General features: G+C 39.1%; 1 protein-coding gene across 1 annotated transcript; it reads left to right on the top strand.

Annotated features, from left to right (window-relative positions):
* Positions 1 to 2,244: 2,244 nt before the first annotated feature.
* LOC101168299 (phosphatidylinositol 3,4,5-trisphosphate 5-phosphatase 2B) lies at positions 2,245 to 19,839 on the top strand. Its single transcript, XM_004073200.4, has 27 exons — positions 2,245 to 3,420; positions 4,155 to 4,218; positions 5,395 to 5,533; positions 5,671 to 5,791; positions 6,753 to 6,893; positions 7,627 to 7,714; positions 7,803 to 7,880; positions 8,949 to 9,074; positions 9,218 to 9,332; positions 9,426 to 9,526; positions 9,610 to 9,712; positions 9,823 to 10,019; positions 11,159 to 11,276; positions 11,393 to 11,489; positions 11,591 to 11,729; positions 11,812 to 11,911; positions 12,033 to 12,121; positions 13,698 to 13,779; positions 14,050 to 14,139; positions 14,229 to 14,336; positions 14,410 to 14,498; positions 14,579 to 14,666; positions 14,782 to 14,934; positions 15,331 to 15,412; positions 16,545 to 17,352; positions 17,428 to 17,543; positions 18,382 to 19,839. Exons 1-27 carry the CDS (start codon positions 3,284 to 3,286, stop codon positions 18,473 to 18,475), a joined length of 3,663 nt encoding a protein of 1,220 aa, XP_004073248.1. The 5' UTR covers positions 2,245 to 3,283; the 3' UTR covers positions 18,476 to 19,839.
* The last annotated feature ends 2,277 nt before the right edge of the window (positions 19,840 to 22,116 follow it).

Genomic DNA, 22,116 nt, shown 5'->3' with positions numbered 1-22,116 from the left:
TGCGGGCAGTGCCAGGACAAACTTAGGGCAGCAATATGTGCCTTAATCATAAGCTTTCCCCCTAACCATACTGAATGAACAGAGTATTCCATCAATGGATGTTTTCTTCCTTCCAAGCTATCAAGGTCAAACCACACAATACTTCTTACAGTAACAAAATAACGCTGTGTATTCCAGGTTTCCACTGGCCTCAGATAGCATTTCACATGTCAAAGTTTATGACTGTGTTGCTTGTTTGGACAGGTTTCCACGACAATGCATTTTTCTGTCCTTAAAGAAAATGACAGGTTACATCTGGAATGACTCACACATGCTCCGGATCTCACTCTGACTGAAATGCTGCCTTTAAAACAAAGGAATGCTCAGAAAACCTCAATCAAATATGGAAATTCATTTGATAAAGTTCTTCCTCTATAAAGTATTTGACTGGAAAATATGATAGTGCTGTCATTCCTCTGACAATTAAGCTTACTTAATGTGGCTTGCTTTGTGGAAAATAAACAATAAGCGGGTTTGATGCATTGCATTGCATCATGCTCTGACATTCGAAAAATAAATATTTTGACATAAAATTTAGACATTAGACAATATTTCATTAGGTCTTTCTCAACAACTGAAAAGAAATGTTAGGATACAAATAAATGTCCATAAGGTTCGATCAATGACATTTTGTGTTTCTAGTATTTTGAAAGGATTTGTTTATTTAAACCTTCACAATTATCAGTAACACATTTAAAATCACAATTATATGAAACTGAAAAGTTATTTTTATTTAAAATTAGAAAATGTATGTCACAACCTATGACTCTAATAGATACTCTAATGTATTTTTGCTACTATTGTTACATTGTTTAAAACATCTATTTAAAAACAGAATTCCAGCAGATGTCACATAATTTATCAAATGTCTTCATGTTTTTTCATTATATTGTTTCTAAACTCATTTGTATTGATGCACTCCAACGACAAGATTTTTCATGCTTTGTGTCTGCTCCTTGTGGTGTTATGCCATTGTTTAAATAGAAATCCGTTAAAGAACTACAGGGTCGCGATGATATGACGTCACGGATGTGTCAGGGCAGCGGGAAGCGTGGCTAGACTGAGAGACACATGTTGAAGACTGTCCAAGGAATGTTCGAATAAAGCGCCCTAACAAGCATACGGCTTATTTGTTTCCCTCAATATAAATAACACAACACTCCTAATTCACAACGATTTACATAAAGAAATACTCAGAAATGCTATTTTAATATGAATTTATAAATATATATATATATATATATATATATATATATTCTCCATCATGAGAAAAATGCTATGAGAGCATGTTAAAACACCAACACCGCAATGTTTTTTGGAGAGGGTCTTTAATAACTTTGTTGCAAACTGAAACTTTCCAGTGACAGTTAATGGTTTTTTTAAGGTGCTTTTGACTTGAAGTAAACAAATTTTAAAGTCATTGATGATGACTTTTAGTTGAAATTGACTTGGGAGCAATGTCTGTATTTCTAAACCTAATTCTCCCCAAAGGAAAATCAATTTAAAACCATTTAATAATTTTAGTAAATCCTGTTGATTCCTCCACAGATGGTCAAATAAATGACTGGGTTTCCATCAATCTCACTTTAGTTTTTTCTACTTAACAATTTAATATAGCTAAATTAAAAAAAGTAAGTGTTGTAGGTTTAACCTCTGTTTTAGTTTTCAGTTAGATATGATAGCAACAAGCAGCAAAAGTGTTTCAGGATGGATAATGAAGACGATGCATCATCAAATTGTGTCTATTTGTTTTATGGGAGTTGTGGTTGGTGTTGAGCATGATTGTGCTGAGTTGTCAGCGGCAAAACATTAAATGTGGGACCAAACAGCTTCCCACAAAGTTTAATGCTCCAGCTAATGGAGTGGGAGGAGCTGATGAGGGCTGAGTAGTGGGCAATGTGCTAAGACACCAAAAATAAGAACGTCTGACGTGATCATAACCATATGGAGACTGCGGTCTGCTGAGAAGGAAGGAGTGATCAAGAGCAGAGGGGCGTGATTGAGAAATATTTGTGGTAAATCTGCCAACAAGAGTTCAAAGATGAAAATATTGAAAAAATGAGGGAAGGCAGAACATGTTGTGTGAGTGAAAAGCAGAGAGCGCTGCTTGTTGGTTTAGGAAGGAGGCAGGAAAGCAGCAGAGGCAGGAGAAAGTAAGGCAGGAAAAGAGCGAGAAAAAGGAAGTAGTGTGCTGTTTCACACACTGGTGGTGTAGTTGAGCCCCTCACAAGAATCCTTCTGGCTATGTCCGCCATCTGGAATGTGGAGTCACTTCCTCTGTCTGCCCCGCACTCTGACGAGTTGTCCTCTGCCTCTTCAATCCCTCCCTCTGCTCTGACAGCACAGCAAAGAACCGCTGGAGACCACTGCAGTGCACGTCCTCTGACAGGACACGCTGAGAGAAAGTTAAAACTCCTGGAGCTCACGTCCATCTAGACATGCTGTAGATGGAATCTGGACTTGGAAGAAACAAAGACATCTGCTGTCATCAGCTAAACCCACTGGAGGGTGTTCCTTTTCCCTTATATGGCAAGAGAGCTGGGGAATCATTTGAATTAGTCTGGTTTCTGTTGCATGCCTGTCTGGTTTAGTGCTGACTGAGTTCCATCTGGAGTGTTTCTGCCTTTGCGGTGTGCGTGAAAGGGTCCTGTGTGTGTGCGACTCACTCTATCTGTTTTGCCATCCTCGATTTCTCTTTCTCTCATGCTTGCATGTGGGGTTGAGGTGGAGGTGGTGCCAGTGGCTCACCGTAGCTACTTCTGCTGTGTTTTCCTGAACATCTTTCTCTTTTAAGTTGCATTGTTGTTTGTGGTGTGTGGTCATTTGTGCCACACATGCACTAATGCGCCACAGCTTGCTAGCTAGGAGGGGAAATGAACGTCTTTACACAAGGTTTCATCCAAATGGTGGACTGGAGCTTCTGCTGAGGACTTCAGGGAGTGCTGGACTGGATCAACCCAAGAATTCGATGGATGTTGTTTTCCTCTTTCAGTGACATAGAACGGATGGCTAAAAGCAAAGCAGTGACCCAAGAAGCGTTCTCTGAGACACTGGCAAAAAGGATCATGGGTAAATTATTATCTCAAGAGGATCAATGCACTTTGATGCTAATTAGTTGAGTGGCTTCAGTGACTTCAGAGAAAACTCATCAGCAAACCTGACTTGGCAAATTTGGACGTGCTGCGTGAAGACCATCACCTGATGTGGATTATTCTTATAAAGACACCTCGATGCATCATTGAGCATGGCTTTGGCACCATGGTATCATCGTGACATCAGCCGTGTGCATGCAGAGGAGCTATTGGCCCGGGCAGGGCGGGATGGCAGCTTTCTAGTAAGGGACAGCGAGTCTGTGCCAGGAGCCTATGCATTATGCCTGTTGTAAGTAACACACACACACACACACGCTCACACACAGATTCTGCCATTTAAAAGAGAAAGAGTTCAATTCAATTTAAGAGGATGTCCTTAAACTGTAACTTGATTTTCAGGCTCAAGTGACATTTGTGTCACCTGTAACACCATTTGTGAAGAAGTTTATTTTTTCCCCCTGCAGCTTTGTCAAGAAAAGTCAGTTTCATTACTAAAATCCCATCAGACTTTCATTTATGACTCTGTTTCCCCGTTTGCCCCTCATTTTTCCCCGGGGCCCCTGAATTCGGGCAGCAGATCCAGCAACCGCACTAAGCTGATGGCTCGTCGGCCCAAGCCAGATACATTCCTGAAGGCTGAGCCTGGCTCCTTCCCTGTGCTGCCTCTTTCCTTTCATTCTTTTCTCAGTGCATCATTCTCTTTTTGCTTTTTTTTTAAATGTCTTAAGTGTTGTGCTTGCAGTGCTTCATCATCATGTGCTGAACAGGAGCTACAGTGTCTCTATATCTGACAGGGATGGAGGTGGTGATCCAAGTGTCTTATGACCTTAATGAAACAACTAAAACCACTAATAAGTAACACAAATATCTTTAAAAAAACAGGTGTTTTTTATTTCCCTCATAATTTTCTTCAGAACCCTGAATTTTTCTAATTTTACAAACCTTTGCTCATTAATTTAGGAAACCTTTGCTGTCTTTCCCATCACGGACGTAGACCATAACAGATATTTTTGGTTCCCAAAGGTTCCAGTGTCACGTTCACACCTACCGTATTCTTCCCGATGCGGATGGTCTCCTGGCCGTTCAGGTGAGTGTTTTCTGCCAGATTTATTCTCTGCCTGAAAAGCCTGAGAAAAACATGAGTGAACTGAATGAATCTGAGCAAGTCCTGACCTTGGCAGACCACCCAGGCAATCAAAAGGGAATCTAAAGATGAAGTATTTGACTGTTCTGTGAACATAGGCTTGTTTTGTTTTTCTTCTCTGTACAAGTCTCAGTTGTAGTTACTTTGTTGTTTGAATGGCATTTTTGCCATGTGGCTGCATGCTTTCAGCTTGAGCTCAGCTGCACAGTGGAAAAATTGTTTTTATGTCTCAGAGATTCCTGCTCAACCCACACATGGAGTGAAGGGTGTGCGTCTTTGCTATGCATGAGGATGTGGGTGTTCATATTAGAAATAATGTCTGTTGGATGTATTGCATTTGTGCCAGAGATTGCTCAAATGGGGTTTAGTCAGCACATGACCTACTTCGTAGAACTAGTAAAAACCCTCACAAACACAGAGGGTAAACCACACAGTTTCCCTTTTGTAGTTTTATTTAAAAAAACGATCTAACCAAACAGAGCCTCTTCTCACTGCAAAGAAAAAAAACAAAACAAAAAATGTCAAAATGTCACAGAATAACACATAAATTTAGATGCATTGAGTTTTGGGCTGAGTTCATATTTTAATTTGTGAGTTTAAAATGGTTTTGGAAGAAAAACATGTTTGAAGCATCTTCTCAGACCTCAGAAAACCTGTGAGTGAAGCTTTGATAGCATCTACATGGTAGCTGTCAAAGATGTTTCCTCTCCTCTGGGGATCAACTTTTGGAATCCCTCTGGTATGCTTTTTATCACAACGCATCATCTGTGCGTGTCTTTTTCCATCATTCAAATAAGTTTCGCTCTGCCAAGCACCATTTTGAGGGGGGTGGGGTGGTACGTCAAGCATGCAACAAGCATTGTTTTCTGTCACATATTTTCCTAAAGTAATAGCCAGACTCAATATTAGTTTGAATTGGGGTTTTCTGTCACTAAAAGTCAAAAGAAATGTGTTTTATTGACAGTAACAGCCTTGACTAGAGCCTAGTTGCTCTGACTTTGTTGCTTTGTAAAGCGCTGTATGTTTTTCTGAGTTTTAGAAAAACGTAAAAGTGATTCAACCAACTGACATTAGACCTGTGCATTTACTCAAAAGGCGAACATGTCGTATCTCTCACAGACAACACAGGGGGTGCAGGTGAACTGCTTCCGGACCCTGGAGGACTTGGTGTTGGGCTACCAGCACCCTCATAAGGGCCTGGTCTCTCCCCTCCTCCACCCTGTTCACCGTGATACAGATCAAGGAGACGAGAGCTCCGGTGGGTTGGCAGTGATGGTTGACACAAACTAATAAATGATGGTCTTTGTTGAAAGCATTGCATTAAGTTTACACTTCATCATGTGAAAAAGGAACTTTTTAAAAGCTTTGCCTTTTCCTCTTTCTTTTTATGCACAGATGATGAGAAACTGCCTCTGGCTCCAGCTTCTGTCAGCAATGTTTCTCTGACAGGACTGCCAGCAAAACCAGCCCTCAGTGCTCTGTTCCTGGAGAGGCTGCAAGAGCTGAACACATCCAGGTATTTGGGTTTTGTTATAAATGTTTTTCAGCTTTTGCCTTTACTAAATATCAGGGATGTAAAGGAAACAGATATAAATCAAAAAATCAATCTAGTACTGAGAGTAACAGCAGTATCGGTTGAAAACCATAGATTATGCTGATAAAAAGTTTAAAATTGATCAGGAAGTGAATAATCTGTTTCTGGCTAACTAGATCAGTTTCTGTTCCTTTTGTGTCTCTACTGTCTACCTTTTTATGAATATGTGATGCGAACAAAAAGATGTCCCATCACAAGCTTGCTTCTAACATATGACAAACACGAAACTTACGATAACCCTTTTTTTCACAGCCCTGCAGACAATACCTGAATATATTAATATGACACACTTTTTTTAACTGCAAAGAACAAAACAGTCTAAAGAATCCGGTTTTCATGTTTAAAGCTGTTATGTCAAATACATTTTGTTTTAAAAAAAGAATTTATCTTTACATTTATTGTTTTAAATATCAAATTAAGGTCAAAGAAATGGAAGAAAAAATGTTTTTTTTTTCGTTATACTGTGCAAACTTATTTGCAAGCCTTTGTTTAATTAATAATTCTCATATTTTAAAATCGTAATGCAACTGTTGTCATTCAAGCACAGCAGTTGTGAAACACTAAGTGTGATTGCTGTTTGACTTTTTTCTGTCCTATTAATACTAACTGTTGCCATGGAGCCCGTCATCAGCTATGTGGTCTACCAAACTTGTTCTCTTGTGAGTGTAAATTCAGACCAAAGCTGCATTAACCTCCTAAAGCCCAGGCTGCTGTTTGGAGACCACTTTTTAAAAAGTCAGGTATCATGCTGTAGAAAGGCAAACACATTACGTCTTCTTGTGCACACAGTGTCTCGGGAAGATAACATTTTGAGCTTGAGAATATTTCCGCTTTTTCAAGTACTAAATGTACTAATTGGGATTACATTTTTTCTTGTTTGCAGTGTTGCAGGCGAGGTGATCGGCCTGCTCAGTGACTACCTCTTGAGAGAGCTACCACTTGACATTGAAAACATCCATAAAGGAGCAACAACTTTATGTCATCTCAAGCGGACTCTGGGTTCTGCCTGCCAGGGTTTAAACAGGTTATCCCCACTCTACTCTTCATTTGCATTTGTAAAAGTTGGTATTTGCACTGCTTTTAGCATTTTTATTATTTGCTGCTTTTTTATCTCAGACCTGGGTTTTTTTCCACAAAGGGGAGTTTTGGGGCAGGAACTTCATCTTTAAATATAGCACTTTAAAGAAGGTAGTATTTTTGAAGTGACCCAGAACTCTTGGAATTGGCTTGACACCTGAGAATATCTTTATAGGCAAGCACTATAAGCATTTCAAGCTCTTCGTATCTTCTTTTCTGTATCTTTCAGTTCTGAAATGTCATAATTTTTTTGGGCTGCAGCAGGAAGGGTCATCATAAGTGAGCTGCAGCATAAAAGGGACACAAAGTTACTTAGAAAACAAAGGAGCTACAAAAAGCTGTGCTCCAAATTGCCTTAAACTCACTAAACTTGCAGAAATGACTCACAAAACAGATTCTGAAATCAAAGTTTGCAGTTTATCAATGATTCTAGGAGCACAGTGATTCTATCAGGACAAAAGAATAAAATTAAATTTATTCAATAAAAGACTCATGGGGTAATGATTGAAGAAAAAAATTGTTGAGCTCCTTGACAAAACACCCCGGCTTCTGTGTTTACTGTTTGTTCCACTGCAGCTTGCTTAAATGTTTGTGACATGAGAAGATTCTTTATATGTGTGCTTTTACAGCTATTGATGTGGTGAGAATAAAACACATTCTTACATTAATTTGCTCCACAGTGAGATTGATCTAACCCTCTCAAGTCTGGAAACCTTGGCGAAGGTCTTTGACCATCCCAGCTGCTCTATCACTTTCACCAAAGCACAGGTATGACATCACACAAATGAAACTCAGTACTGTTGAGAATTAGAGTTTTGAATCCTTTTGCCTGTTTTGTTCATGTTCTGTGAACCAGGGTCCTGAGATGGAAATTGACAGCCTGTTGTGTAAGATCTCAGCTTTGGCAAACCTCCTTTCTTCACTGGAGAAAAGGGTATGTTAATTACGGGACATGTGAAGTAAAGAAATAAGGAATTTATTTACAATATATCCAAGCCTTTAGCACACCATTTTCTTTAAAGAGAACTCTGGAAAGGGTTTCAAGAGTTGCAGAGGAAAATTTTTGACGATATATTCATCCATCCATCCATTTTCCAAACCTGCTAAATCCTCTTTGGGGTCACAGGTTTGCTGGAGCCTATCCCTTCTCCTGTTTGGCAAAGGTGGCACCCTGGACAGGTTGCGATGGTCCGCCGCAGGGCCAGGAGTAATATCAGACATACAAAATTAAATGTCTGCAACATGAGGCCCCAGAGCCACATCCAGCTCTTTTGTCCCATTATGGGTCTCTTGTTTTGAAGTAAATAATTTTTTTTCATTTTAGTTCATTAGTTTTAGTTGAGTTTTGTTATTTGACATAATATATTTGAAGTTAGTCAGATAAAAGTTTAATCTCTTATCAGATTGGATTATTTTTTAGAAACGGTGTCTTATTCCTGTTTAGAGGCAAAATTCTTACAATACAATTGCAGTAACCTGATGCAAAGGTGTGCTTTTATAAATTAGACTTTACATCAATGTTGTCATCTTTTTAGTGGTAAAATAAGAAAAAAGATTATGGTAGTCTAAAATCCTAATGAGAGAAAATACCACGTTTGACTTTCTTACAATTCAAGTAAATCTGCTGCAGCAGGAGGATCTTATTTGACACAGGGTGCATTTAATTCTGAATGGAACTTGTATGTGATGCTATCAACAGCAAAAGTTTTTTTAATTGAAATTTGTAGAAAATAATTAATTTAAATGTAGTATTATTCAAAGACTGTATGCGTTTAAAGGGTACATTTTATAAACGAATTTCCTAATGACCACAAAACATAAATAAAGTGTACTTTGTAAAACGATGGTATGGGACTGGGGCTCTCGCTGGGTTTTTTTCTGTAAAAATCTGGACTAAATGGTCCTTTTAGTGTTAAAGGTTGCAGACTTTTGACATAAACAAAGATGGGGGAAATCTGTTACACCTTTTGAGTGTAATGTTGCACATTTTGTTCTTTTAAAGGTACTAAAAGCTTTACAAGAGGCTGTTACCAATCACAATCTGGCTGTGCAGCCAAGCCCCCCCTTTCCTAGTAATGTAACACATGTAAAGAACCATGCTGAACAACTGCCCGTCCACTCCTTTCAGGTAAAAAGGCTACCAGCCTATATAATCTTTTGTAAAAGTACATCTTATTAAAAAACAATGCACTAAAACAGAACGGTAAACAACGGTAACAGTATTTGACACTCCCCCAGGAGAAACATCTGTAGCCTTTCTTGTTTGTGCAGGTGAAGATGCTGAGGTACGGCAGACAAACGGTTTCAGTGGATGTGAGTTCAGGAGTGGTTCTTTTTGACAAGAAGCTTGGCTCATTCAGCATAGAAAAGGTCTCACATGCCAGAAGTAAGCGACATTTACTCAGAAAAGTCTGTGACGATTTCTTGTTGACGTTAAAATATAATCATAACCTCAAGATTCATACTTTTTATCTATCAGTTCTTCAGATTGTCAAGCTTCAGAGCACCCCAGCAAAAGTACGATTGGTGGTTGACAGCTACCACCACACGCCGCGGGAGATGACGTTTGAGAGTGCTCGGGTACAGCAGCATGAGGAAGTTGATCACGGAAAAAATTTGACTGGGTTATATTTGCAAACATGAGACACTTTCATATGTTTTAGAAATGTGACGCCTTCTGCCAGCTCCTGCTGTTGATGAAGTCCAGGCAGTGTCAGAGGCTTGAACCCGATGTGGTCTCAGTGTTTGTTGGCACTTGGAACATGGGTAATTCTTTCAGAAACACTTTTTTTTTTTCTGTCTGATGATAAAACATTTGCAAATGAACCAGATTACAATTATTTAAATGACTAAACGTAAGTCTTGATCACCTATAGGTGGTTCCTCCCCTCCTCGGAGCCTGCAGTCATGGGTGGCCTGCTGTGGTTTGGGACACACTCCTGATGAGTCTGTCGCTCTGCTTCCTCATGACATCTACGCTCTGGGAACGCAGGAAAACCCTCAGGGGGAAAAAGAGTGGACGGAACACATTAAAGCAACGCTCCACAGCTGCACCCAGATCCACTACAAACAGGTACTGCTCTCTTACTTAGCCTAATTATGAGTTTTTTTGTCTTTATGTCTCTTGACTGACCCCCCCCCCCCCCGCACACAGCTACACACACACACAATTCTTACATTTATAGGCTTTACACAAAACCTATAAAGAAGTTCTGGGGATATAGCAGCACAAAGCAAGCATCTTTAGAAAGGTTTTTGTTTATCGTTGAAAAAAAAACTTTTTTAGTAATTCAGAAATGCAGGACCATCACCATCTACAGCTAAAATAAAAACACAAAACTAACATTATGAATTAAATGTAAACATTTTATATATTTATCAAGAAATCAATTCACTAGCTGTGGTATAATTTAAGAAAACTTAAAATTGCATTTTTGAGTATTTCTTTATTCAGTGGCAGGCCCTGCTCTGCTCCATTCTGATACATCCACTTGCAGACAAATAGATCCATGTATCTTTGTTTTCTTTGTCTAAGTTCTAGCCGCTCTGCAGAAACTTTGTCCTAGAAAACCACACAGGTTTTTTGATTTTGGCTTAAAAAGGCATAATTATTATTGAAGGACCACAGGGATTTTTTTAAAATTGAACAAAAGATTATTGGAGTGGCACTTTAAACTGCCGTAAAGGAAATTATATACATACTATGTCATGTAAATTATTCACAAGTACAAACAAATTACACTAATGTAAACAAAGACTTTCTACAAATCCTGACAGGAGCTTATCTTGGTGCACTTTGCTTGTATTTTCCATTAGTGATTTGCCCACTTTCAACCCACAGACAAAAAAGGACAAACTAAGTTGATTCCTGATGAGGAAGTGTGAAGATGCATTGTTGCAGAACAGAACACACAGTCCTTTTTACAATTTTACAATATTGTTGTCATCCCATGTTTTATGGTGATGCTGTGTTATTTTGCATTCAAAAGATCCTCCATATTTTTGCAACACCATAGTTATCTGGGTATGTTAATCGTGGCAAAGCTTCCCTTTTCAAGAAAGAAAATATTTTATGTCCATTTGGCTTTATGGAAAACAAAATAAATCATTGCTAGGGTGCATACATTTCATTAAAGATCCTCAAATCTGCAGAGAAGAACTTTGACTTGTAGGGAACTGTAATGTACTGCATTGTAAAACAATGCCCTGCAGGTGGCAGTGCAGTCCTTGTGGAACATGAGGCTGGCTGTGTTTGTGAAGCCAGAGCATGAGAGTCGCATCAGCCATGTGAACACAGCCAGTGTGAAGACTGGCCTGGGGAACACACTGGGTAAGGATTTTTGAATTGTGAAAGGCATTGAAAAATACTATCAGTTATTTAACTAAATAACTAAACAGCTTTCATTACTTTGATTTTTTTTGTTTTGTTTAAATATGTTGTTTTAGGAAACAAGGGAGCCGTGGGGGTCTCCTTCTTCTTTGGTGGTACATCTTTTGGGTTTGTTAACTGCCACTTGACCTCTGGAAGTGACAAAGTTCTGAGGTGCATTTATTTGTATAAAAAGTGCATGCTGCACATGTTTTTAATCTCTTTAAAAAAGCAGCTTCATTTTTGTCCTCATGTTTACGGTATTCAATGCACAGGAGGAACCAGAACTATGTGGACATTCTTAGACTACTTTCTCTGGGTGACAAACATCTTTCTGCCTTTGACATCAGCCTGCAATTTACCCACCTCTTCTGGTGTGGTGACCTGAATTACAGGCTGGACTTGGATGTACAGGTCAGATGCTTCTAATATTTGTGTCCTTAATGTCTCTGTATATGAAGCTGGGCTTTATCTGTGTGGTTGTCACCATGTCCAGGACATCCTAAAACATGTTTCCAAGAGGGAATTTGAGGAGCTTGCTTGTGCCGACCAGCTGACCCAAGAGAGACACAAGAGGAAGGCTTTTCTCAATTTCAGTTAGGCTCAGTTAACAGAATAAAAATATCAAATAAAAAGTCTTTTTTAAATTTAATTTTTATCCAAATTACTATTTTCCAATCTAACTTGTTGTCTATTTTGTTCTTCTTCATGGTCAAGAGGAAGAAAAGATTACATTTCCACCCACTTACCGCTATGAAAGAGGCTCTCGAGGCTGCTATCTATGGCAGAAATACAAGACATCTGGAGTGAGTCTTCTACACAAAAGCACCTTGGTGTATTAAACTATTCTAGCTGGCAAAAAAATAGTTTTATAAATACTTCTATGTCTGAGCAGCTTCCAAACATTTTTGAAATAAATAAATAAAAGAACTAGTTTCCCTGCTGCAAGATTTTTAATAGAGAGGATTTTAAGGTTATCCAGTCTTGTGGCAGAGTTTGTAAGATGATATCTTCATTTTAAAGTAGATCCTAAACTTCCATTCTGTGTCAGTTTCCACACTTTTTACTCTGTTTTTTTTTCTGCAAGAGTGCCATGATCAGATAGATTGTGGAAGTAAAGAAACCAACCATTTAAGGTTTAACCACAGTTTGGCTCTCTGGCATTGGAAAGAGTCAAAAAGCGCCTGCTGGTTTAACCAGCTCAGATCATGTCACTCAGAGTCAAGTTACTCCCGAAATGGTCAGAGCCAAAGGTGGCCAGGCAGGTTCCATGACAGGCTGTGACCTCAACAAAACAAAATATGCAAAAACAGAATCTTAGGAAAGTAAAAAGAACATCATTTCAAAAAATTTTGTCTTGTTTTCTGTCTCACAAGAAAAATAATCATACCAAAAATGCTTGTTTAAAAGCAAAATGATCTTACATGTCTTAGTGAAAAATTTTTTTTTTCTTAAAATAAGAATTTTTGGTAAGATCATTTCTCTTACCCCATTGGCAGATTGTTTTTGCTTATATAAAGAAAATTTTGTCAAATCTGAAGGAATTTTTCTCTCAGAAGGGCTAACGCGCTTTACAGTCACAGTTTACACACTGATGGCGTTTCCGCTGCTGAAACCAGCCCCAATCTATAACCACCAGGAGCAATGTGGGGTGGGTTAGTGTCTTGCTCAAGGACACTTTGACATGATTACAGACAGATTGGGAACTGAACCTGCAACCTTCTGATCTGAGGTCAGCCACTCTACCGCTGGACCATGGCCTGTTTTTGCAGTGCAACTAAAAGGAATCACATACAGTATACATATTTGTTAAGCTGCCTAAGTCATGCCTGACAAAGTGCAAGTATAAAACCAGCTAAGTGGCTTGATCTATGATGCAAGAATTTGTCCTGTTGAATAAACTGATTGAGGATATATTTCCACCATTCTTTGCAGTAAAACTCGTTTCGATTCATTGGCTTGATGAGCCAAGATAAGAGCGGCCGGACTAAATTGGCTGATTTGTAACCTGAAGCTCAAATAAACTGTAAACATATTAGGTGTCATTGTTAGGAGTTCATCAGCTGACTTCTCAGTTAATTATCTCAAGCTCAGACTGCTGAACTTACTCCAAGTATTCACTTCTTAGGATCATTGCTTTTTAACTTAATCCTTTTTCAGGAATCTACAGAGATGAGCGATTTTGACAGCAGCTGCTGTGACCCTCTAACATAGCAGGTTATGAATAGTCCTGTTCAAAACAGAAATAGCTGATTTAAAAGGAATTTAAAACATCTTTACTATACACACAATTTATGATCTGTTTGAAATTCATCCTTTCCCAAAGAAGGAGAAATATGTAAAACTGGATTGTTGATGTTATGCTCAAATCTATTTTTTTAGGTGCGAGTCAATGTTCCATCTTGGTGTGACAGGGTTTTGTGGAAGTCCTACCCGGAGACACACGTCGTCTGTACTGCATATGGTGAGTTCTGGAGAACTTCTTAGAAAAATAATTATGAAAAGTGATAACTTACAGAAGTGACTGGTTGAGGCAAAGAACACTTTGACAGGAAATTTTCGGAACTTCCGATTTTGAGCAGTAATTTTTGTTTACTGACCATTTGGATGTGACTGAATGCAGCAGTTCAGAGCACAGACACACACACAATCTGATGTTTCTTAGGCTAAATGATAATTCCTAGCTTGAAACAACAAAGGGAACTAATACATTTTATGTTTTATCATTTCCCAGGTTGCACAGATGATATCTTTACAAGCGATCACTCCCCTGTTTTTGCTACATTCCAAGTAGGGGTGACATCACTGTTCAACTCCAAAAGAGGTCTTGTTAATATTGCTCATCCGCAGACGCAAACAGGAGGATTATCACCTGTTGTGTGAAACTGAGCAGGATTTGGCTTTTTTGAACAGATTCCAGCCTGGAGAGGGCCTGGATTGAGCTTGAAGGCATCGAGGCCATTGTGAAGACTGCAAGCAAGGCAAAGTTCTTCATAGAGTTTTACTCTACTTGTCTTGAAGGTATGGACATGAGCGTCAAAAGGGTTTGGAAACAGGATTACAGTTCAGGTGCTTGAACCTGCTTTGCTTTCAGAGATATGCTGCTCCAGTGAAAATGACTCCCAGAGCTGCTATGTTCCTGGGTTCCTCAAGCTGGGCTGGTCCTTCAAACAGCTGCCAAAGGTTTGTCACTCGCCATAAAATAACTGATGTCCTGTTTGATGTCTTGTTTTTGTTAATATGGTGTTTGCTTTTCATCCCAGCTTCTTCCTCTTACGTCAGACATGGAGCATCTTCAGGACCAGCACCTCCTGCTGTCTGTGAAATCCTGCGATGGCTTTGAGTCTTATGGTTGTCCATGCTTCTTATCTTTTGAAATTCTTAAATGGAAATTTAATGAACTTTCACTTTTTTTCCTTCTTCTCAAAGCAACCTGGTTTTTATTTGATTTTTTTTTTTGGCACAGGGGAGTGTTGTGTGGCTCTGTATTCACTGACGGGTGCATCAGAGAAATTTGAGACGTTTTTGAGTCACAGGGGTGAGGAAATGGGCTCGATAAGAGGACGGATCAGAGTTCATGTGCCCAAAGACAGAAGAGCAACACGGCAAAAAATCTACGGTAGGTTGACTTAAAATCATTATTTTCCTTTTTTTTTCGATGCCTCTTGCGTTGCTTGCCCTATCATTTCCAACTAAGTCTTCATTTTCACGGTGACTGGAGTCTTCCTCCTGTCAGTCAGTCTTACGTTGCTTCCTCTGTTTGCTTCCTCAATGCCCCCTGACTTTGTTTCATATTTGCTGAAATCTATCGACTGCTTCCTCTTTTGGCTCCTGCTTGACTGATCCTGAGCAGATGCATCCTGAGACACTCAAATAGGACGGTTGGCCATTATGCCACCAGGTCAGACACCACACACACACACACACACTGTGAAGACTCTTTGGCTTACAAGACACACACACAGTTTAAAGAAGTCTTGCTCATTTCGAAATTGCTGTTATTTGACTTTTTCAGAATTGTTCTGTTTTGAGAGGGATGACAAAGGTCCGGGAAGGGGCCGCATGTCCCCTGCAGCAACTCGGATCACAGGAAGTCGGTGAGGGACCTGCAAAGTTTGTCAGCCTTATTTTTGTGCAACAAAAACTTTAGTATAAAATTCAAGGTTTTCAATACCTCTTCATCTTTTGATCTTTTGTGAAATCTTTCCCAGTGGTCCTTTTATTATAATTATGCAGTTCTAGCCAAAATAGAAAAACCTGTGTGGTTTTCTAGGTCATAGTTTATGTACAGCGGCAGAAATGAATTTTTTTCTTCTTAAAATTGTGGGCGGGACTGTTGTGAGCCTTCCCACACTTCCCATTATCCCTTTATTTACATGCTTCCCTGCTAGCTTACAGACTCTCACACCCCCAACCTAACATTAGCGGTGCTACAGAATGGCGAGCAATGTCGGAGCTCAGACCAGGAAAACAAAGACGTACGCACATCTTTGGTCAACAAGATGATGCATCAGAATGGAGCGGAGCAGGGTAGTACCTATCACTGCATCTAGCTTTTCCAATGACAGTTTTTTGTCTCCCGATTCACAGCAATTTGAAAAAAGAAATACTCAGAAACACAATTTTTATCTTCATTTTCTTTATATGTCTTTCATCGTAAGAAAAATGCTACAGGAGCATGTAAAAAACACCAAAAACTCATTTTCATTGGAGTGGGTCTTTAAAAGAATTCAATGGTTTTTAGGAAAATCCCCACATCATCAATGTTTAGTTACATTTTGTTTTTTAATATGTAACCCCAGTTTTGTAATATCTTGCTGGTCTTTTTTTTTTTTTTTTCAAAAATAGCAGAAGCTGCATTAAACTTTCACTTCTTTTTTGTTATTTTTAGATTTAAATTCTGCTTAAATGTCTTTTCTGTATCAGGAGGTACAAAATAAATTGTCCTTTTTTGTCATTTTACTGGTCGGTTTGCAGATTGAAACGTTTTATTTGATTCATCTGACCAAGATGACTATCAAGATGACTGGGTTTTTTTTGCAGCTAAAACTGCAGGAACACTGAGAACGTTACCCTTTTTCTCATCAGAACACATCAGGACACACTTGTGTTTTTAGAATTAAGATTGGAAAGATGGAAAAATACCATATTTAAGTATTTTTAAAAAATATTCTGCAGTTTTAATATGTAGATCAACTGTCAGATTTCACAGCTTTTATATCACTGCAGGTCCTCAGGTGTTACTCCTAAAGTTTCGTCTAGCAGCTTCACCAACCCGGCGTATTACCTCTTTGAAGGGGTGTCAGTGCCACGCAGGGCGGAGGAAACCCTCTCCTCAAGAAAAGACCCTCAGGTGATCTGGTCTGGCTCTGAAGCCCTCCAGCTCCCAAAAGTGTCTGAGCGTCAGGGCTTTGACCGGAGACTCCATCGCAGATCCGACTTTACAGAAATTGAAATTCCAGCCGTGCTGCCCCAGTGCTCTCTTACCAGTGACTTTCCTGCATCCCAAACCAGTTCTTCCTATCAGCTATTTCCAGCTCAAAACCCGTCTCCAGTACCTCCACCCTCAAACACCCCCCACTCGCAGTCCCAGGAGCAGACCTCGCAACCCAGAGAGAAATTTCAAGGCAAAGTTCAGATTCCTCCGGACTGCACAAAACCTGAAAGCCCTAGTAGTACATACATGAACCACTCCGCAATCATCAGGCAGAAAAATAGACTGGATCAACACCAGCTTCATCCAACACAAAACAATGTCATCGAAGCAATCAAGTCACCGCCTGCTCTCCCCTACATCCCGACTCACTTACAGAAGTGTCACTTTTCTTCTGCCTGGCCAGCAACTGCTCAGCAACCCCATGGACCCTCTGGACCAACAGGGGACAACTCGCTCACCGCTTTGCAAATCGCAAAGTCTCTCAGTGAAGTGAGCTTCTTTCCAGCAGAGCAGAGAAGTCCATCCTTTCCCAGCCACAGAACCAATTACAGAAATGGCCCTTTCAAGCATGGAGACCAAGGCTACAGCTGGGAGAAAGAGGTATGACTTTATTCCTTGTAAGCATCAAAGTTGGTATTGCCTTCAGTACAGAAATGTGTTTTTATATGGTTACAGGTGTCGGTGCTCAGAGGTGCTCCAGAAACTGTGAGGGAGCTTCTGTGTAGTCTGGGTCTTCAGACGTACACCTATGGACTTAGTGTCAACGGTTGGGATGATTTGGACTACTTCAGGTGAAATGCTTTAAAATGAATGTCTTTGTGCATTTCTTCTAGATTTCAGTCAGTCTGAGTTTGTACATTATTAGCATTGCTGCACTTTAGCAAAGCTAAACTAGCTGCTCCTGTGAATTTGCATTTGTGTAACAGTTAGCTGATAAAAAAAAGGTTTGATGCCTCTTGTGGTCGTCTCACAACGTGGTCTCATTAAAGGATTAGGAAATAGTATCAGATAGATAGATAGATAGATAGATAGATAGATAGATATGCTTTATTGTCCCTGGCAGGAAATTGCTTATGTTACACAGAATTTAGACTCTTTATTCTCTCTCCATGTTTTCTGTTTGTTTTTGTTTTTATTATATATAACATATTTTATTTTAGCCTCTTCCTGTTTTTGTGTTAGCACTTTGATTTTTTCCAAATCTCTTATTTTGGGTTTGTATTGTTTTTATATTAGCTTTCAACTGTCTATCAAATCATTAACAACAACTGCTTTATTATTTTCTCTTATTTCTGCTATTTTATTTTGTTCCATGGAGTTGAGTTTATTGGTTTTCATGAGGTGCACAATTCTGGGAACATGTGGGGTGCACATATTTTCATAGCTAATTAAACAGGAGGAATGTGTACGGCAGGCAAACGGGTTGCTGTGTGCTCGCGGGAATCTGAGCTCACTTTGAAAGGTTTCTATACCTCATGTCAGTGTGTGGATGCAGACACTAGTATGTGCATTCATAAAAAAAATTGTCTGGCATTAATTTCTTCACGTTGAAGCTACAGTCAGTCTGAATGTTGATGCATGAGTCCTGGCATTCGTTATGACATTGAGCTTTGTATTTATCTTCCACAGCGGCATCACGGAAGAAGATCTCTGTGCTGCTGGAGTAACAAATCCATCGCACCGACGCCGGATCCTCGAGAATCTGCCCAGGAATTGGAACTGACAAAGAGATTGTGGCATTTGTGATAAGAACAAAAACTGGAAGAACTTTCATAACTCGTGACAGCAGATGTACCAGAGAAAACAATGAAGATACATAAACTGCACATTGCACATATTATGATGGCTAGGAAAAGAATGGAAAACCTTTATGTCTGTTTACTTATGCATAAAAAATGAATACTGTAAATATTTAGAGACCATTGGTATGGTCTCCAAGTAGACTTTAATTACAATGACTTAGCACTTCAGTCTAATGACTTTCCTTTTTGATGTTTGTTTCTTCTTCATTGCTCCTGCTGAACTTTATCTTTTAGAAACCCTTTAATGAAACTTCCAAGCAGGTTTGCTTGCATTTTATCTGAAATGCAAGCAAGAAAAATGTTGTGTAAAGATCTTCAACATGGCAGATTATTACTGAGTCATACTTCCAATCATTTACTTAAGCAGTAGATCTGTTTGCTGTCTGTGTTTTATGCGATGCTTTTAAGGCAGTCAGAGCAACACTTGACAGTCTCCAGGCAATCAGAAGTGTTACGCTGCAGACAAATGGCAGAGTCCAGGTCTGACATTCATATTTTAGGGCACCAACCCTGGCTTGACCTCTGTTCAATTTCTAGTATTTTAAAAAAAAAATATAAACTAGGTGGTTGCTGCAAAAATAGGGACCACAAATTTTTCCCCCAACACCTTTAAAATTCATTTAATTTGGATGATGGTGTAACATCGTTGCAACAGATTATGAGTCTGGGTGATTTTGCAGCTCTGTTATTGTAGATCCAGCATGAAGGTGTTAAAGCATTCCTTTACTACCTTGTTTCATTTATGCATCCCAAAGAAAACAATCTTTTGGCTTCAAAAAACAACACAAATATGTGTCATAGTCTTCTTATCACAATTTGGCCTGAAAGTTTTCCAAAATCAAAATCCACACATGCAGATTTCAGGAGTCTTGTTAAGAAGAACATCTACATTTGATGTTGCTAATGATGTGCAGAAGCAGCAGCTGCGAAAGCAGCCAGCAGATGTGCTTACATTTGTCAGTTGACAGTAGGAATTTCGTTTCAGCATACAGCAATGCACATATGTGCTCAAGGCGGAGAGTGTCGAAACAGGTTCTTTACAGACTGGATTGCAGTGAGGTTTCATTTTAACAGGGAACTTTGTTCACTCAAATGTTTTTATGTGTCACGATCTGTTTGCTGCAAGTGCTGACCTGTTACTACACAACCACGTATTTTCTGCTGGAAATAATCATGTTGTAGGTTGAACTCTCAAACCAGTGTTTAGAAGCTCTGTGGTTAGATTTGATATCAGTGACAAATGTAAGCGTGGTTAGGTTTTAAACATATTAAGACTCAAATTGAAGTTTTCTGGTCTTTTGATTGACAGATAACCATCAAATCCTCCTCTCTGCATGACTTTATCAATGCATTTTAATAACTGCTGGATTTGTTTGTTCTTTTTTGGCCTTTTAAAAGTAGTTTGGGCCCAATGACACCATATCCAGCCACAGCATGGCAAAAAACAAAACTGACTTCCAGTAAGTTGTAGTATTTCCACATAAAAACCAGTAGTTTATGTCTCGTCATGCATCGTCTATTTCCAAAAGTGTCAGGCATATCAGGAACTTACACTGCTGATGATGCCTATACAAGTTGTTCTTCCAGTTTAAGGTGGCCAAGTTCAATGAAAAGCTGAAAAGAGTACAAAAGTCACTTGTAAACTGTAAGACGTTTAATTTAAAACCAAAAGGTAAGGTAGTCTAACACCTAAAGATGGTGTACACTTCACCGTTACATAACAAGGCAGCATAAACTAGATAAACAGTTTAAAGCTGTTATGTGCAATCAAGGTTTATTAAGTCTTAAAAGTGGTTCCAACAGGTGTTACAGCTTTTCTTGGTGATGTAAAACTTTTTTCTGTCTACATTAAAGCAGACACGGTGGTGCCAAACTCTTGTGAGTTTTAGTTGGACAGAACTGTGCAGCTTAAAGTGCAGTGTTGGTTCAAAAATGGCAACAAAAAAAAGGCAACAAAGATGGACAGACCATCATGAAACTGTAAAAGTGTTTTTTAAGAGAAAATAAAAGGAAAATTAAGGCATAAGTACAGTTTCTTTTAGCACCAAAAGGTGTTCAGAGACTGGAAGGAGCTGACGTGGTCAAGTCAAGCTTTTCCAAAGTCACAACTGAATCAGATGACCATTCAATTAAAAAGCAAGTAAATTAAATTAAAGTAAATTAATACAAACTAATAAACACAACCTAATTGGCAGATTTGTTTATTTCCCACAGTTTAAAGAACTGCAACTCAAGTCCTTACATGTCAATTTTGTTTTTGCTCAGCTGTGAACACAGACTTCTGCTGAGAAATGTTAAAACTACTTCCAACTTAATCAGAAGCTGACTGCCAAACCTCCAGGCGGTTTGTGCTCAGAGCATTCAGTAGTTACTCATTAAGGCAAGGCACTTGTCTGCCGGCTGCAGGTTTGTGTCATTGACCACAAAGTCATTGCTTCTCTCACAGCAATGACATCAGCTTCTGAGGTTCAGAACAACTATAGTCGGACACAAACCAAAAAAAACAAACAGGAAAAAAAACAGGATTTTACTCTGGTAATTGAGGAAAATTGGTATTTAGATTTTGCTGCAGTGATTTGAGGAAGGCTCACAAAACTGGTTTTATGGGGTTATGTTGAGTTTAAACTTCAAGCTAAAGAGTTTTGTGAGAGAAGCATCTGTGACACAGCTGTAGGAAGTATTTTCACGGTGCAGTGTTGGTTTCAGATCATAGGAAATGATTAATCATTCAAAGCCTTTAGTTGAAAAGGTAAAAGATATACTAATAGTTGATCTTATTGCCAGGCTTCGATGACAGAAACAAAACAACAGAAAGAGGAGCAACCGTGACTCCACCAAAGCTCTTTTATGGTCCAACCGACCACTGGAGGTTCACCTTCAGAGCATGATGTATAACATGTAAACGTATGTAATTCTGCAAAGATCCTCAGTGTGTTTCTATAAGTGTATCTGCTTTTACACGACTTAGGGAAATATTTAAAGTATGCCTTACTTTTCTAAAACAGACGTGCATTTTGAAGTATAGCCCTCTGAAAGGTTTTTAAAGACCCACTCGGATCATCTTTTGATCTAAAGTGTTACCAGTGGTCTTTTAATCATGATTATGTTGTTTTTAGCCAAATAGTTAAAATGAAAACCTGTGTCGTTTTCTAGGGCATAGTTTCTGCACAATGGCAGTAGTTCATTAGAAATTCACCTCTGAGTTGTGGGCAGGACCATTGGTATAGAGTGAGCCATACCGGTACTCTCCTGCTAGCTTACAGCCCCTCATCTAACATTACTGGTGCAAACCAGTACAGTTTTGAGCCGGATGCCAGCTCTGATGAAGAAAACAAAGATGTGCATAGACCTATTCATCTACAAGTGGATTCATCAGAATGGAGTGGAGCAGGGAGCTCTACAACTACAAGCTTCTAAAACTGCATTTTTTCATCTGCTCTTGATTCACCACATGTCCCAAAGTTTGGGTAAATCTTTAATAGTTTTGCTGGTTAAATAAAAAAACAACTAGTTAAGCAATAACCAAAAATAGTTAGTGGGCTGAAATAACATTTTTATTTTA

This window comes from Oryzias latipes, chromosome 10 (assembly GCF_002234675.1).
Source record: "Oryzias latipes chromosome 10, ASM223467v1".
Taxonomy (NCBI): Eukaryota; Metazoa; Chordata; class Actinopteri; order Beloniformes; family Adrianichthyidae; genus Oryzias; species Oryzias latipes.
The sequence above is the reverse complement of the archived record's forward strand: the minus strand, read 5'-3'. Positions and strand labels throughout refer to the sequence as shown.